General features: G+C 35.3%; 3 protein-coding genes across 5 annotated transcripts; 2 read left to right on the top strand and 1 right to left on the bottom strand.

The window, feature by feature from the left end:
* Positions 1-344: 344 nt before the first annotated feature.
* Positions 345-4533, bottom strand: LOC105175014 (putative galactinol--sucrose galactosyltransferase 1). Of its 3 annotated transcripts, none has more exons than XM_011097309.3 (13): positions 4172-4533; positions 3816-4081; positions 3638-3728; positions 3212-3260; positions 3034-3125; positions 2832-2939; positions 2598-2729; positions 2093-2503; positions 1848-1989; positions 1608-1675; positions 1392-1526; positions 1083-1300; positions 345-992 (listed from the first exon to the last, which is right to left on the bottom strand). In XM_011097309.3, exons 1-13 carry the CDS (start codon positions 4372-4374, stop codon positions 628-630), a joined length of 2280 nt encoding a protein of 759 aa, XP_011095611.1. In that variant the 5' UTR covers positions 4375-4533; the 3' UTR covers positions 345-627. The 3 variants fall into 3 exon arrangements, with proteins under 3 accessions (XP_011095611.1, XP_088732591.1, XP_088732590.1); XM_088876465.1 differs by having other exon boundaries at positions 3816-4008; positions 4172-4312; XM_088876464.1 differs by having other exon boundaries at positions 3816-4092; positions 4172-4295.
* A 479-nt stretch (positions 4534-5012) lies between these two features.
* LOC105175013 (Pentatricopeptide repeat (PPR) superfamily protein) lies at positions 5013-8553 on the top strand. Its single transcript, XM_011097308.3, has 3 exons — positions 5013-5264; positions 5341-5417; positions 6490-8553. The coding sequence occupies exon 3, from the start codon at positions 6633-6635 to the stop codon at positions 8283-8285; it is 1653 nt and encodes a 550-aa protein (XP_011095610.1). The 5' UTR covers positions 5013-5264; positions 5341-5417; positions 6490-6632; the 3' UTR covers positions 8286-8553.
* An 8455-nt stretch (positions 8554-17008) lies between these two features.
* Positions 17009-17728, top strand: LOC105175170 (chaperone protein dnaJ 11, chloroplastic). Its single transcript, XM_088876117.1, has one exon. It carries the CDS (start codon positions 17076-17078, stop codon positions 17526-17528), a length of 453 nt encoding a protein of 150 aa, XP_088732243.1. The 5' UTR covers positions 17009-17075; the 3' UTR covers positions 17529-17728.
* The last annotated feature ends 773 nt before the right edge of the window (positions 17729-18501 follow it).

The following is an 18501-nucleotide window of genomic DNA, read 5'->3' as shown; positions in this document are numbered from 1 at the left end:
ATGGGAGACTCAAACTCACATGGGAGCCTCTACCCCGATACTGGACCAGACCAACTAGTACACTATCTGCAGCTCACTCGTGACTTGCTGCTAAACAACATCCAATATTCAAAACTACAACGCACCGGAAAAACCAATTGGCTCATAACATATGGCGCATTCTATTTGTCCGAAACACTGACACCCCCTCTGTGTCTGAATCGGATAATACAATGTTTGGGACAGAGCAATCTGCTTGTATTCTTGGAAAAAGTTGGATGAGGGCATTAATTATAAGTTCATTTCTATGTAACTCACAAAAAGAAAAAAAGAGAATGATTAGTTTAAAGCGCGATGCAATGTCCTTTCGTGATGCCAATGTGATTAGAAATTAATGTTGAAACCACAATAATACAAGCAAATGTGGGGTGGGACAGAGATGTCTCAGTTTTCACAATTCTTTATCGTCATATAGATCCTACACAGCTACACCACTCATTGCAGCAGCAGCATTGTAATAATTTTGATACCCTTTGGAGAAGGGAAAAGGTAGGAGCTAATGTTCTTACTTTTTTAACATGTTGAAGCTCCCCCTACCAAAAAAATCAAATCTTTTGAATTGCTTGAGTAATTATACTAACCAAGTGCTCAAACTTCAATTGTTATGTTCCATTGGTATAAGTCCTCCGCTGGAACTCGTAGAGTAAGAGTGACGAGTCCGGAGCGCTCATCGTAATCGAACTCCTCTTCCAATGTTTCTATTATGATCCTTTTAGGCCTGACCGATGAGTATGCACCGAATATTCCACGCCCACGAACACTTAGATTGATGTTTCTTTCGTAGTTTATTTCTTTTATTGCTCCGCCGGAGTTGAACATATTGATGAGACCTATTGCAGCGAATGCAGCCCCATTGGAGAGTTTCTTGACTGGAACCACTGTAAACACTTCGTATTCACGAGCTTTCAGTTGAATCGGCAGAGATGTATTCTCTGGAACATAGATAAGTTTGCCTGTAGCGGCATCGCCAAGACTAAAGTTAACCACAATGGAAGTATAGATGGCAATTATTTGTATGTCTAAATGTTTGTGATATAACATACCGCCTCTATGGGAATACATAACGCAATCTCCAGGGCATCCACTCTCAGCAATGCTCCCCAGGTATTCAACGTCTGTTGCTCGGACAGTGCCGGAGATTGTTTCAGGTTGTTCATCATGGATCAGATTCTTTATAGTAACCTGACACCATGACGCTCCCTGACAATTGAATACTCCAAGAACTCCAGTGAAATCATTCATATTCCATATTTTCAGAAGACTGCCACAAAGTTGAGGAGTTTAAGTTAATTGCTCTTTCTTATATCTGTAAAGCAAGAGCTTCCACTATAGTTTAATGTTCATTTTCGTACCTTTTCCCATCTCTGGTAGGATCAGAAAACAAGCAATCTCTTGCTGGTCTTCCAGGAAGTTTGGCCCTCAATGTGGAGCCATCAGGAAGTACAAGCTTCTTCAAAACGTCAAAATCATGGTTTCCAGGTTTGTCGCTGCAAATCAAGATTCATGAAATGTAAACACTAAAGTGGTAGAATGTGAATTCACAAATAGGAGCGCAGCGTTAACAGCACCTGACATAGATCGGACAGCCTCCAACAGCACGAGCAGCCCCATGGTATTCAGCCATAGGATGCAAGCTCTGATATCAAAAGCAAACAAAAAGTTGACATTTAATACATTGTATTGAAAACGTAATCAGCATATAAAATGAAATAACTTACATATCCATTAATTTCTTTAGGAAAAAGGAAAACTGCACAAAGTATGCAAGAGTATTTCAAAAACTTGTTTCACGAAGATGGTATGCTCACATGAAACATATCCCAATCAGGCTGCATAAATTCTCCTAGGAAAATGGTGTTGTAAGCAACTGATGCTATATGGATTGTGTGTGATGCTGGATCTCTTGGAAAGAAATCATCTGATGCTCTAATAATGGCAGCTTTCTTTCCGCTGAAACCAAAGAGAACTGGAGTTTACCACTGCAGAAAATAAGTGAGGCCACAATGCATTAATTCGGCAAAGGCAAGCATAGGCGGAAGAGAAGGCTCTGTACCTGTATAACGCATCTGTACTGTGACTCATGCAAGAAATAATTCCATTGTTTTTGAAGTTTGTAGAGATCGATGTCTCCAGTGCTTCATGGTATTTTCTTGCCAGTTTCACTCTTCCACCAAAGCCTGCCCCAAGTGTTTCAAGTATGCTTTGATTATCAACTTTAACCCCATCAATGCCAGCCGAAGCAAGGTATGAGTGCAGATTATTGTAGAAAAGATGGACTTTTTCGGGGTTCACAAGGCCAACCCTGTTTTCCATAATGCTCTTCAAGACGAAACAAACGCCATTGGACTCAACACCAGGGGATGGAACGACAGATACTATCTTGGGATCATACTGATCCATTTCATCAACACCAGGTTTAACACCACCCCAGTATCCTACTATTGCATGCCAGATATAGACATACCTGGAAAACTCATGGAAAATATATAATATTTTTATGGCCAGGAAAAGAGATGAAGAAAAATGAACATTCAAATTTAAGTTTTTCATGTTTGTACTTCAGAGAAAATTGGTCTTTGATCTCAGTAACAATTTGGCAAAATCCCGTTCCTGAATCCGTCGTACCACCCACTCCACCGTCTTTTTGGAACTTGTGATTCTCTTTGATACTAGTTAATCGATTTGCAAAACTGCAAAAAGGAAATGAGACAAAAAAGGTTTCCAATGTCAGCCTTTCCTCGTATCAAGTTTTCAAACAGGTGAAGGATAAGCCTCTAAGTTTAGTAGCTTACTTGGCTGAGTCCTCGCATTTGGCTTCACTACTAGTAGGATCCATTGCAACTGATTGCCATCCATCATCGATGATCACAAACTTTGGTCTAGCTCCACCTTTCTCCAGACTACAAAACATATGAAAATTATATAGATGTTTTGATGCTAGATACCTTCAAAAATCGATAAATTTGGAAGAAACTTAATCAATTGAAAGAAGACCTGTTTATTCCTTTCTTAACGCCCTCAGCTGTAACATCAGTATAAAAAGCATCCCATGTGCACCATCCAAACCAGTTCAACATATCAGGCATCTGAACCAGGATTGAGAGCAAAATCATCAGAATGACAGCACTCATGACCGAATCAATGTGACGTCTATAATTAATACTAGTACTACCTCTTTGTTATCTCGATGGCGGAATGTCTTCAAATGGGTTTCCAAAGACCTGTTTAATCATTTTGTCTTCAGATTAGGGAGGAAAACACAAACGAATCATTTTCTACGTAGCGGAAAGCACATATGATTTGAAATCAAAGGAGTCGTGTCAAACAGCTACCTGCTTAGTTATATTCAATGAATTTGCAAAAGAAACTGATATAAGACGGTGGTAGAAATCTTAGACCAGAAGGCATCAGTAACAGAATAGAAAGCCTTTTCAATTTGATCAAGTCATATTCTACTTCTACCCAACCAGCAAGGAAAAGACTGAGCTACTAGCATACTCTCCAAAGCCTATATTAGCAAAAAAAAAAAAAATGTTCTTCGAGGATTACTACTGGAAGCGTAAGCACTTATTGCAAGTGAAGACACAAGTGAACATACTTGATTGATTTTTCAATCACATTATACGGGTCCACCCCTGCTGCCACATAAACCAGATGTCTCCCTTCAAATTCTTGCACAGAAGGATCCCCTGTGAATTGCAATTTCCTATTCAGTTTCACAGCAATGCAGGTCTCAGAGAACTCATGAACTATAATGCATCAGAAATTCTAAGTACCACTTTCTAGGCAGATCTGCAACTCATCATGTGCATTTCCCTGGAGTACAGCCCTGAAATCCCCTTCAAGAATTGGCAAGAACACAGTGTAATACACTGGTTTTGACAGTCCTTCCCCACCTTCCGTTTCCTCACCAAATTGACAACTGTCGGGTACTTCCACCATTAAAAACTGAGTCTCACAGGGTATGTCCTGCCCACATGTCCCCATACACTGGGTCATCCACCACAACTTGAACCGATAAAGACATAAAATTCTTAACCCCCTGCACATTTACTAGCAGCAGGCATCAGTTACAGTCACAGACTATTCTTGACAAGATTGAAAGGAGAATTTTATCAAGTAAAATTGTTACTTGAGCTTTCCAACTGGAAAAACCACGCGGCTCCTACGCTGATGATCAGCCTTAACACCAATGAAAGTGCCCTGATTGGTTTCTGATGGAGTTAGGAAAATACTGTCATGAACATCACTGAGAATGCAGTTCCCAGAAACTCTCAGCTTCCCATCACCAAGAGATAAATCTGGTTGAGAGCCGACATCCACCATTCTTGCCATGCTTTCTTGGAACGGAGTACCCAGAGTCCGCTGTTTATGTTATGCAATGATTAACATAATTGGATTAAAATCTTGACGTTGTGGGGATATAAATGGAATAAAAGTAATGTGTTTGTATGGCACACATAGAGAGAGAGAAAGAGAGATAGACTGGAGAGATGAATACATACTTGATTAGTAGTTCCGAGACAAGTTGAGAAGACAAGTGTAGTTTGATGGTTAACGCTGATTCCTTGTGACGTGGCAAGACTGTTTCCTTTAGCTCTGGTCTTAAAACTAAAGAAATATGGGCCCATGCAAAATGTACATTGAATTCAGTCAATTCCCATTCTCTAAGCCCAACCCTACATCAGTGGGCATGAGCCTATTGATATATGGAGACATGGGCCGGTAGGGACAACTGTTTATGCAATCCAAATTGTGAAGTTATAACCCAACGACTTGAACTTAAAATTTTGTATAAGATGTCATGAGTTTAAATTTGAATGGATGCATGATTGTGTTGAATGTATGGGATAAAAGGAAAAATACAAATTTTACGTGTGAAAACATATACAATCGACATTTAAAATAAATATTGCTAAAAAACAAGATTAATCTACACCGAATAAATCACAAGTTGATTACACCGTGATACGGGCATATAGACTTTCCCCTCTTATTATTGGAATTACAAAAACTTTTCTTGCAAGTTAATCAACCCCATGAAATTTACTTGTGGTCTAAATTTTGTAGTTAACTCTCCATCCTATTGTTTTATGATTAAAATGGGTACAAGCATGATTAAATAAAAGCACCTCCCGCTCCCCCATTGTTTTAGCTTTCAATTTTTGGAGCCCTAGCTACTCAGTAGCTGCCCACCAGATCCGAGCAACGATGAAGCTCGTAAGGTATGACTAGTTCCTCTTGTTTTTTTCATCTTCTTCCTTCCTTCTCTATTTTTTATGGTATTTTCTTATTGGGCAGATTCTTGAGGAAATTAAATAACGAGATCGTCTCAATCGAACTCAAGAACGGCACTGTCGTTCATGGCACCATTATAGGTATCTTCTTTTCGGTTAACAGCTTCTAGTAAGCAATTTTGAGCTGTTAAACCTTAGCGTCAATTGGTAGCCAGTTTAGCTCATGAGTAGATTTTGCCCTTGTCTTGCGAATATAGTTGAAAAGTAGATGTCTTCTTGTATCAGTAATTTCAATATGTTATTTCTTGAAAGAGGCAAAAAAATGTGGCGTGGAGACTGAGAGAAGAAGTGTGAATTTTTAGTTTATCAAGTGTTTTGCTTATATTCTTCTGTTTCTGCTTCCGAATTCTGTAGATAGGCACGTTACTGAAGCGTGATAATTAATTGTCTTGTTTACATACTTAGGTCTAGCATATCAGCATCTTCCAGTGCAAAGGATGCAGCTTCATACGCAGCTGTCTGCGTCATGTCTCATGCATTTCACTCTGTCATGGTTCTTTACCTTTTCCTTTTTGTTTTCCTAGTTTCTGTGACTCTGTCATCTTCTTGCCTTGGCGTCTCTACTCATTGTATAGATGGAACCTTCAGTTCCTAGTATTGTTAAAAACGGCCGCGGCTGTCGTCTGTACTAGTAGTTCACACTTTCATCTTGTGAAAGCTGTCTTACCAGTTGGCTTCTTTGCTGCTCTAACTGCACTAGTTTTGATTGCAAATAACCATTGCTATAAGATACTTCTAATATACCATAGAGAGTAACCGTCGATTGCTTCTTGCTATGCCCACCTGAGACCCTTGCATGTGCATTTGTATGACCATAGACCTATTATCATCTCTGCCCCAGATCAGAGTTGAAACCAAGTGAATTCACCTAGTCGAGTTACCTGTCCAAAGCTTATTTATCAAAACTCCATAATTTGCTTTGACAGATAAGGATGACAACTATGTATATCGTTTTTGGGTTGCTGCATTGATTTTATTTTATTGTTCTAAATGTTGTCATATCATACTAAACAGAAACCACTTCCTTGCAAGTTTACGTGGTGGCTATTGCCATTCTGTCGTACTTTTGCCTTTGTTATCCATGGCTTCTCATCTATACAGTTTAGATGTATGAAATGAATAATCTGAGTGATTTCTTTTATGTTTATGGTAGGAGTTAATGTCAGCATGAATACACACGTGAAGACTGTTAAACTCATACCTAAAGGAAAGAACCCAAGGCTAAAAGGAGTTGTAATACATTAGAAAGCTCAGTACTGAAGTTGCTCTTGCTTCTGCCCATCTTTGTCTCACCAAATGTCCATTTTGTTTCGGATGTTTACTCACAAAAAACACGCTCTGCTCCGCTTTCCCATTCCGTTCTTCCCCTTAATTCATACTTCCTCACAACATATGCAAAGCAACATCAATGACAGCATCATCTCCATAGTCGATTCTCTACAGAAAGGCCACAACTGGAAAATCCTCACGAAAAAATTCTGCTCCGTCAAATTCACCAAGCCTATGGTTGAGAACATACTCTTGCAGCTCAAAGAACCCATTAATTCAAGAAAAGCCCTCAACTTTTTCCATTGGTCAGCGAAGGAAATGCATTTCCAACATGGGCTTTCAAGTTACTGCATAATAATCCACATTTTGGTGAAAGCCAGGCTTATCAGGGACGCCAAGGGATTGTTTGAATCAGTCTTAACCAGAGATTTTTCTGATAGTAAAGCGCAAACATTTTCTGTTGTTGATTCGTTGCTTGAGAATTATGGAGTTGTTGATTCTGTCCCGTTCGTGTTTGACTTGTTTATACAAACTTGTGCAAAATTGAGAATGGTTGATGGTGTTGTTGATGCTTGCAAGTTGTTGTTTGATCACGGGTTTACTTTGAGTGTGATTAGTTTCAATACTCTTCTACATGTAATGCAAAAATCTGACAAGGCCCATTTGGTTTGGGGAGTATACGAGCATATGATTGACGCAAAAATATGCCCAAATGAAGTGACGATGAGAATCATGGTTAATGCACTGTGTAAAGAAGGGAAATTGGAGAAGTTTCTTGGTATTGTGGATAGGATGCATGGGAAGAGGTGTTCAGTTCCTCAGCTAATAGTGAATACTTGCTTGGTTTATGAGATGATAGTGGAGAACAGGAGTGAAGATGGGCTGGTGATATTGAAGAAGTTGTTGCAGAAAAATATGATTCTGGATACTATTTCATACTCTTTGATTGTCTTTGCCAAGGTGAAGATGGGCAATTTGGATGCTGCAAGACAGATATATGAAGAAATGCTTAAGAGAGGTTTTGAAGAGAATGCTTTTGTGTGCAGCTTGTTTGTTGGTGCATATAGTGAGGAGTTGAGGATTGATGAGGCAATTGAGCTATTAGAAGAGATGGAAAGGTTGGGTTTGAAGCCTTTAGATGAGACATTTAATCAGCTGGTCAAAGGTTGCTCATTGAATGGACGCTTGGAGGATAGCTTGGTCTTTTGCAAGCAAATGATAAGGATGGGGCTTCTTCCTAGTCTTTCAGCTATTAATGAGATGTTTGGGAAGCTCTGTGAAAATGGGAAGACGAAGCATGCTGATGAAATGTTGACAATCTTGTTGGATAAAGGATTTGCTCCGGATGAAAACACATACTCTCATCTTATTTCTGGTTATGGTAATGATGATGATATGGAGGGGCTTACAAAACTTTTATTTGAGATGGAATACCGTGCAATCTCTCCTAATGTTTTGGGCTTTAATTCATTGATTATCAGTCTCAGCAAGTGTGGAAGATTGAAGGAGGCTGAGAAGTATCTAGAAATAATGAAAGCTGGATCCCTTGTTCCTAGTCCAAATGTTTATGAGAGATTGATTGTTGGCCACTTGCAGAAGGGTAGCAAGACGAGGGCTCATCAACTTCACAGTGAAATGGTTGGAACTAATCAAAGACCGATGCAAGACAAGTGGGATTAAGTTGTTTCGCTACTAGTTCTTGCAAAGGCATACATGTTAAAGCATGAAGGATATCTCCAGGAGCTATCTTACACCAGGTACAATCGCAACTAGTTAGTCTAGAATATACATTTGAGTTTTGTGGTTGTATGACATCCCACATTTGTTACATTCCATTTTCAGAGTTAATGTCATTTGTGGCAAAAGTTAATAATATTAGTGTCACTGAATGAGTCTGTGGGAAGGGTGATTTCACAATGCATGTGGAAATACCTTACTTCTCCTTGGACATCGTTTTTGTTAATTATTTCTATCCAGATTAGGTCAAATGAATGCATGTGATACAAAGCCGACCAAATTAATTCATATTGCGTACATTACTGTGAATTATAATGATTTATGAGTAATATCTTATTTTCAATGATAGTACCTTATTATATTTTATTACTTTAATTATAATAAAAACTTAAAATCCAAATAGACATATATGGTTATGATGGAGTTTCTTCTTATGTGGGTGGTGTCCTTTTCTTGGACAATATATGTCTAATGTTAATTGTTTCGTCATTACCTGAAATTAATAATAATAATAGCCTTCGCTTTGGTCGGATGAAGAGATTAGTTGACTGTGTCGACTGTGTACAGTACAGGCCAATGTCCCTAGCGGATACAAAAGGACCAGACCATATATTTAGGCCCCATCGCCCACTTTACACTTCTTTCAATTTTTATTATAATTTCTTCGATCAACACATCAATGGGATTGAAAACGTAATAATTTATAATTTATATAAATTACACAAATATTCATATATTTGATAAAATCAAAATTATAATTTCAAACTTTTTCGTAGGACTTCAATCACGTTTTTTTCTATATTAAGGCTAAAGGCTCCGTTTACTTTGAGGAGATCGTATTAAATGAATGATATGATTATCCTTTACTAAATGGATGATACAAACAGTTTTGTATAATTAGTCATGTGTTTATTTATATATATTATCGAAATAGGATAAATTTTATCAAGTGTTTACTTTAATATATCTACATGCTTTTGATAGAAAAATTATTTTGGAGCCATTGTTTACAAAATTTAGTGGACAACAACAAATTATTATTATTATAATTTAATTATTGTTTGATGCTTATGGGCCAAGGAAGTTTGGTCTACGGAAGAGCAAAAGGGCCCAGGGCCCCATAGACGATCCAACAGTTTATGAAGGGAGTGGCCATCCAAGATATTCAAGGACCTAGCTCAAAGACGTGGCCCAATTAGTGACGGCCAACCCAAATTCATGTTTAAATGCCCTTATGGGGCACACGTGGCCAACACTTGGACCACTAAGTGTACCCCCTAGCCAGCACGAAAAACACGTGTCGAAGAAGGTTCTCTCAAGAACTCAGATTCCTAGATAAGTAGGACTCCCTGCAAATTAAAGAGTTCTCATCGGTGAAGGATCCCCTTAACGTGGAAGTCTACTCACACTAGTAAGACACCAGAGGATAGAGTAGATTGTGGCCTATTTCAACAATTTCTATCCATTTCACCCAAAATAGGCGCACGTGCAGACTCCCACCGAATGAGGAGATCCCCCTATAAATACATGTTTGATCCCAGGCGAGGAATACCTTCCAAACTTGATCTCTTGTTGTTAGTTCTCATTTTGCGCTCTCTTTGCACTTGGAACACGATTTTTTCTTACGAATTCATTCATCATACTTCTATTTTTAATTACGATTTATCTTTTTACACTTACTATCTCTTAAATTTAACGTTGGAGTGTTAACGTGTTGTTTCGCAAGTTCCGTTTCTTAAGTTCTTTATTCGTTGGCCCAAGTTCAGTATCGAAGTTCAAGCTCATTGGACCCGTGCTAATTTTACACATATCAATTATTATTATTATTATTTTTCAAAAGTACAACGGTCATTCATATTTGGTGCAACCTCGGGACAAATTTTATACCACTTTCCAAGGTGGTATTAGTTTTTCAGGTGTAATAGTAATTATTATAGAATTTTGGTTTTATATCGAATCTTCATATAATAAAATAAATATTATATTAATTTATATAAATTTATATATCAAACTAAACGTGGCCTAATTCTATATATGTAGCTTTGGAATATGCAAGTGAATGATTGATCCCATCACTCATAATTTATGAAGCATCAACCCATGACTTTTTTCAGTTTGGAAAGAAATAAAAGTTGCACAATTAGTTAGTGCTATTCATTATGACATTGGATAAACAAATTTTCAATGATAATTCGAGTAATACTATATATATATATATATATATATATCATTCATCATTCTTTATATTCCTTTTTCTAATTTAAAAAAGATATTTATATTGCAGTCGACAATGATGACAGAAGATATTCCGCCAAATACTTATTTCTTTATATATTGTATGTGTTGTGTTGAACTTTGGGACAAGATGATTGTTAATTTTAAAAAGTAAAATAATACTTGAATTTCTCAACTATTGTCAGAATTAGACGGAAAAAGCTCCAATTAACTTTTTTATACTTAAATCAATGAATCATAAGAAAAATAATAGGAAGGCCCATGGAAAAATAATCATGGAGGTCATAGGAGAAATAATCAGAGAGGTCGTCAGAAGATCAACGTAGCAAAAATTGTACTGTTACTAAAAAGTGATTATTTATAAATTTATTTTAATTATACAATTTTATGTGAACTACAGACAGCACAATAATCTAATGATCATAGTGAGCTCGTACATATTAGAGTTAATGATGCACTAAAGCAAAGAAATGATGGACCATTTCACTCTAATTAAGAATATGGAATCGAAAAACTATCCCAATTAATAATAAATTTTAAATTTGAAAACCCAAAGCTGGAGATCACTTCCCATTAATGTCAAATTGCACTATTACTTTAAATAGAATTTATCTAATAAAATAAAATGACGCACCAAATCAAGTTGTAGAGACGAGTAGTGGTACACCATAACTTTCACATCCCTGTCAACTATCACCACTCCCACAAAATCTTGTTTCCTATAAAACACGACTTATTCACATAATATCCTTATCAACGATCATGCAATCTCTCTCTCTCTCTCTCTCTCTCTCTCTCTCTCTCTATATATATATATATATATATATATTATTAATTATTCTCTTAATTTTGCATGGTTTTAGTTAATCTCAAATTCACAGCCCTAATCATCCAATCAGGGAAAAGTTAAATCCAGAACAAAGCAATCCATGACTTTCCTAAACCAAATTGGATCCATCCACAGCACAGAGTACAAGTGGTGTAGGGGTTAATCAACCAAGACTATCTAGCAGTGACTTAATTAGCTCCAAATATGTGGCCATTGGAGTGTGAAAGAGAAAGCTGGTTTCTAGAAGCTTTCGCACGTGCCAAGACGGACATGCACTCCCACACAACACTTGTATTCTAATTTGTTTGTCAAACGTGAGTGGGCTTGCAGTCCCCCACTCTGAAAATGATTTATGCTTTATCTTCAATTTTATTTCCCTCCCTCTTTTACCTTCATTATTTGATGATGATGATGATCATGACCACCATCACAAATACATTCATTTGTTAGAAAACAGTGAATGATAAATAAATTTATTCCAATCAAATTAAATCGTAACACATAATACATGTAAATAATAGGTTAATGACACCCAATCATCATCCAATCATGCCTAATCAACTGAACAGTGAAGCGATATGTCTTTTGATTGAAATAATATATTTATTGAGTGAAACTCTTTGGGTGAAATAATGCGTTGATTTAAATAAAATAGTATGTATTTTAAATGAAAGGATGTATTATTAGGATGAAAAAAGATGCAGTCACATTTTGAAATTGGCCCTTTCTACGCAATTGGTTTTGACACTTTGATTCTAATGGGAGTGGGCAGTGGCCTGGCCACCATGAAAATGATTTATGCTATGTCTTCAATTTTTATTTCCGTCCGCATTTGATGATGATGAGGAGGAGGACCATTTACTCCTCCCCTTTGATTTTTCATGCATGTGTGGTGGTAGTGAATTACTCATTTATAGGAAAATATGCAAGCAACCCCTTATGATATCGTAAATGAGCAAATTATTCTCTTATGAAAAAACAAATAGCAATTTATCTCTCTTTATTTTTTAAAATACAATAATTTATCTCCCTATAATTTTTAAAATGAAGCAATTTACCTAACTATACAAGGAGGTAAATTGCTTCATTTTAAAAAGTACGGGGAGGGGGGGATAAATTGCTATATTTTTTTATAGAGGGTAATTTGCTCATTTTCAATATCACATGAGGATAAATTGCTATTTACCCATTTTTGTAATATTGTATTTTAATTTGAATTTGGGGTGGCGATCTGAACTAATAATATATTTACGTTTTAAAAATATAAGGTAGAGTCCATATACAGTAGGTTCTTGATTTAGAAAGGTAGATTGCCTACAATGCAACTCATTAAGCAATTGTTGGGGACGGTTTCCAGCTAAAATTTTCGGATATGTTGAGTCAGAGTTCTCTCTGGGTGGAAATGGTGGAGCTAGATTTTAGTGTCTTAAATACATACTCGACTAATAGAGTGAATCAGTATTTATAAAGAATTAGTTGTGTGAAACTATATAAAGCCACGTGCTTGATAAGGGACTCTTAGGTGTTGGAATCATCAACAATTGTTATTTTGAGTTTTTAGAATGTCGATCAGACCTAATAGAAAAGACCCGACTCTGCATATCGTGTTATTTCTTGATTTTTGAAGGGCAAAATAATTCATTAGAGTGATTTTACCTATTAACCCCCACCAATGTTATTGTTGTAATGGGAAAATATCCAAAAGACTAAAACTTGATGAAAAAAAGAGTTGCTAACAACACCACAAATTTATTCAATACTGACTTTGAACATTTGAGTGGGGACTGTAAAGTGAAAAGAGAAAGATTTCTGCAGAGAAAAACTTGGCACATGTGACCACAAACATTCATGACTATGGCACTACCCACATAATCAAGACTACTATCTAAAACATACTCATTTTCTATCAAAATAATATATAAGTACACAAAATTAATTTTAAATCTAAAACATTTATTACTTTTTAAAAAATTAATATTATATTAATCAAATACGTAAAAAAAAATATTAGAAAAATACATTAAAAAAAATTATGAGAATTTTTCAAGAAGAGTGAGAAGAAAAACAGATGTGAGAGTTGACGAGAGAGGAAAATGGACAGATGAGATAAGAGAGAAAAATAAAAATTAATAAAATAATTTTAAATATATATAAAAAAATGACAGACTAAAAGAATTGAAGATATCCAAATAGTAATCTTTAACTATATAAAAATATGAATTATTCGAGTGGTTTTTACTGAGTTTAAAATTTATTTTTTTTTTTTTGGAATATTATTTGAAAATATTCAGTGAATTTCATACATAAAAGATGATGATCGTTAAAGTTCCAAAATTTATTGAGAAATTTCCAAATTATCTAAGAAGTGAAAAACACGATTTTGGTATCACAACCTCTTGAATTGCTACTAAAATTCAACATTTTCTTACCACCAAAGTCATTTTATATAACTTCTTTAAGTAAAAAAAATAAAAACCATTACAAAAATAAATAAATATTTATACATAAGTGAAAATCAGACCCCCTATTTATTTAATTTTCCAATCAAGCACGAGATAATAATTTTGAAATTAAAATTAAAGTATTTTGTGAACCCCACCACCCTCACCACATATGTGGCATTAATATACTTATAGATTTTTTTTTTCACATATATAAAATATTAGCAGCATGCTTCTTTGTTCAATTGATTTTGTTTGTGTTTGTGTAATACTTAATAATGTATAACAACTTTCTACCTGAAAAAGAAGAAAAAAAGCCATTATAGAGTCAAAGAATGAGTACTACATCCTATATTAATATCATTACTTAATTTAAACTATTTCAAAATGTGGGTTTAGAAAAATTTTAATTTTTATGCTGACTACTGACTTGAATTATACAGTTGCCCTTGACAAAGTTAACGTCTCACAAAGAAAAGTTTGTAAATTCGAGCTCTGTAAAAATCCCTCCTATATTTAAAAATTCAACTAAAAACTCCCGTGTGTTTGAGATATAGGTAAAAACCCTCGTCTGTATTTTTAAAACTAGCTCATATGCCCGTCTTTGTTAATTGCACCTAACACCATTAATCTTTGTCCTCATTGTAATAGAGCAAAAGAAATATGTAATGGCAGTAGATATTTTCTGTGCAAATTGAGCGACAAACAAAAGTTGGTTCTTTTAGAAGTCCTTTTTACTAATAATAACAATAATATATATATATATATATGTATGAATATATCTAACTTTACAAAAGTAGTACAACAATAACATTTCCAAAACTTACTTTAGTGGTAATGGTGTGTGGCCCCTCATCTTTCCGGATTTCTTGCACATTGTATATGTTCCATCGATAAGAGCAGAGTTGGAGTGTAACTGGCTAAAAGGAAACTCTTAGAGAAAATCTCTTTTTTTTTTTTTTTTTTTTTTCCTTTTGTGGTTGCATATATTACACCCTGTTTGATTTTGATCGCATTCATTATAAAAATTTCAATTTTAGGATATTATTTTTTTATACATCTCAATTTTGTCCCATTGTGAATTATTTGACGAAAAACGTTATAGTGGTCACGTGGTATATCTTGATCTGTATTTGGGAAAAATTATACATATAAATCCTAATTTCTCTTGAAATCTCCTTTTTCTCTGCGAAATTTCTCTGCCAAAAACCCATCTTAACTCTTCTCCACATTCTGTTGATAAATGTGGAGTGTGAATTTTCATGTCAAAAACTGCAATTTGTGGTTCGGGAAAAAATATGACGATTTTGTTAGAACACTTATGCAAGAAATTCACTTTCTTTTTCATTTCAGACACCTCTTCTTTCATTTTATGCAACAAATTCACCTTCTTCCTCATTTCCAAGAATTCTTATTCTATTTGGTTCAACTTGTGAAGGAGCCCAGGTACTTTGTGCACATTGGTGGGTTTTTCCACACAAAAGATCCACACCCAGTTGTAATATCATCTCAACGATGGAATCTTTTTCCCGGGTTTGAGTTTGTCCATGAGGTTCTTAGACATGCTGTCTTACCACAATAACATATGAGAGTTCTGATTGTAAAAGTTGAATCACTTGACACCATCTTTTCAGAGATTGAAGGTGGATCTGTTAGAAGAAAAGAGAGAAGATGACGGACCATAATTTCAAATTTTCCCTCTTTTTTGTCCTGCCTAGTATAAATTTACCCGCAATATGCATAAGTTGATATACTGCGTAAGAAGCACGTGGGCACTTTAACGTTTTCTGTCAAATAATTGATGATAGGATTAAAAATTGAGACAAATCAAAAAATAATGAGATCAAAATTGAACAAGGCTTAATATATGGGACCAAAAATAAGATTTTTTCCCAAAAATACGTACGTGTCTATTTTAATAATAATTATTTTTATCTATTTTAACAGTAATTATTAATTAATTATACATATTTGACGTGGATAATTACGAATGTTGATTGAAAATCGAATTCAGCTACAAATAGCATTTTACCAAAAGTTTCTTATTTTTCCAAATTGGTCGCCCAAGTTGACTAAACCACACTCAAAATATCCTAATTGGGGCACTTCACATGTGTGTGGGGGTCTAAAACATGTTGGGCTTACGTGGACGGATCAATGTTGCCATTTATTCTTATGATCTTATCTATATGTATGTTGGGAAATTGTAGCCTCAAATTGGATTAAATGAAATTTTAACCAATTATATAACAAATAATATATTTGTAATGTTATTGGTAACAGTTCAAGAAAAATTATTAATTGCATAGAAAATCTTATTTTGTAATTGGTTTGATTCGATCAAATATAGTCTAGTAATAAATTTTCTATATATGCTTCAAAGTTTTCATATTTAAATGTAATTGATGAAATATATATATATATATATGTGTGTGTGTGTTTAATTTGAAATTATGACTATTTTATGAAAATATGTGATGAATTAAGGTTTTTTCAATTATCTAAATTAAGAATACATTTCAATAAAATAAAATAATAAAAGAGATGGACCAGATTAAATAGGAGGGAAAGAGAAAAAGTAGAAGGTAATTACAACTCCACATACACAAACAGCCTACCTTATACTGTATTTATACAGCTTATTCTTACTTTTTAAAAATTATAAATATACATACTAAAAATATTAATTTATTTGTACAAATTTATTCTTATTTTTGAAAAAACTATACATACACTTTCGAAGACGTCACAACATTATTTATTACATTCTTACTTTTTAATTGTTATGAGTGGTTTTTGTAATTACGCGTAAATAAGAATGATTTATGTAAGCAAATTATAAATTAGAGTATAGAAATATAATAATCCCCCCAAAAAATAAATAATATCTATTTATATAGAATTAATTTTATGAATATAGTAAAAGAAATATATTATAATAGTTTTTATCAAAACGCCTATTAAACGGCTCAAGAGGCTAAGCCGAGCCGACAGCAGGATGCTTAAGCTTCTAGAAACCGAGCAAATCAACCCAATCCAATGTGCAATGTCAGCACACTATAAATCCCTCATAGCAAACACGCAGACACAGAGAAAACAGGTGGCGCTGGGCCCCACTCCTGCTCCCCGCCCCTTCTGACTTTGTTATAAACTCTCCATCTCTTAATTCTCTCCACAAATCGCAACATTCTTTCCCCCAAACCAAATCTTTAATCCCTTTTCAATTCAATGCTGGGAACCCTCACCCTCACCTTCCCTTCCTTATCCTTCCAACAATCCCACCACCGCAGAATGTCTCTGCGCGCCGCCATGGCCGAGGTAACGCAGCCCGCTGCCGCCGCCGACAGGAGGAGCCTCTATGAGGTCCTTCGTGTCAGGCAAAACGCATCGCAGGTGGAGATCAAGACGGCGTACCGGACGCTCGCCAAGCTTTACCATCCCGACGCGACCTCGCGATTTATGGACTCGTCGGTTGCCTCGACGTCGGACGGACGAGATTTCATCGAGATCCAGAACGCTTATGAAACACTGTCGGATCCTGACGCCAGAGCGGTCTACGACTCGAATTTGAATGTTAATTCGAGACGTCGGTGGAATACTGGCGGTCTATCTGGGTACGGGAGTCCGAGTAGGAGCAGATTTTACCGGACACGGAGGTGGGAAACGGATCAGTGCTGGTGATGGCGCCATAGTTTTATGCATCATGAGGCAAATCGCTGAGGAAGCGAGAAATTGTAATGTGAATATTTAGCTCTATATTTCCTCCTTTTTTCCTTTATATTTTTAGTTTGAAGGGAAAATACTAACTAGCATAAAGGTATATGTAAAAACTATTTGATTTTAACTGTTGGTTTTATATGAAGAGAAAGGTTGATAGTTGAGATTCTGGTGGTCCATCCATCCCATGTGATTGGTTGGAGCGGAACCAATAATCGGAAACATGTTTAGTGTTGGCCGCTTAGTCAAAATAATGTATGTGATTGGGCAAAGACTAAGCTTGCTGTTGGATGTTAATGAAAAATACAACAACCCAGAATATGTTAATCTACTATTTTTCTTTCTTTCTACTTTCCATCACTTATAATTCTACTCTAAAACCTTGGACAAATAAATACTTGCTTTCAACAGAAAGCAATCAGCATAAATAAATGTTCTGTACCAGTTGTGGTATTTGTTGATAATTCATTAAGATTTCGGATAACTTTATTTATACTTCCTAACCTATTTTATGTTTGTAAAAAACTGTTGATGCTTTTTCGACAATTATATATATACCAATCGAAAACATCGATATTTTTATATAAATCACTTATATCTTTTAAAAAATTATACATACACCCCCAATCTACTCATACTTTTTATTTGTCAATATTGATTTTTAATTATGAAAAAGACAGAATTAATTAATGTAAATAAATCATAAAAGAATGATTGTAAATATAGTTATATCTTTATTATATGAAATTTTAATATCTATGGGGGGCCTATTGCAGTCAACTTGCAGCTGAAAAAGCTGGCTTGGTGAAAGGCGATATCAGTAATAAGTGAAATCCAGGGGAGGGCGCAACTTCATTCATCCGTGCCTGTGGAACCACATATCCGTGACGAGCAGAAAAATCTCTCTCTCTCTTTCTCACTCTGTGTCTGTGATTCT

This window comes from Sesamum indicum, linkage group LG12 (genome assembly GCF_026168435.1).
Source record: "Sesamum indicum cultivar Baizhima isolate 11 linkage group LG12, ASM2616843v1, whole genome shotgun sequence".
In the NCBI taxonomy this organism is placed as follows: domain Eukaryota; kingdom Viridiplantae; phylum Streptophyta; class Magnoliopsida; order Lamiales; family Pedaliaceae; genus Sesamum; species Sesamum indicum.
This window is presented reverse-complemented; position numbering and strand designations above follow the sequence as displayed.

Bases quoted from the DNA above. Each gene is read 5' to 3' on its own strand.
- LOC105175014 (XM_011097309.3), bottom strand. From the start codon at position 4,374: ATGGCAAGAATGGTGGATGTCGGCTCTCAACCAGATTTATCTCTTGGT. The intron at 3,126-3,211 runs GTAGTACTAGTA...ATCCTGGTTCAG, and splicing joins GCCATCGAGATAACAAAGAG to ATGCCTGATATGTTGAACTG. The intron at 1,990-2,092 runs GTACAGAGCCTT...CTTTGGTTTCAG, and splicing joins AGTACAGATGCGTTATACAG to CGGAAAGAAAGCTGCCATTA.
- LOC105175013 (XM_011097308.3), top strand. From the start codon at position 6,633: ATGTCCATTTTGTTTCGGATGTTTACTCACAAAAAACACGCTCTGCTC.
- LOC105175170 (XM_088876117.1), top strand. From the start codon at position 17,076: ATGCTGGGAACCCTCACCCTCACCTTCCCTTCCTTATCCTTCCAACAA.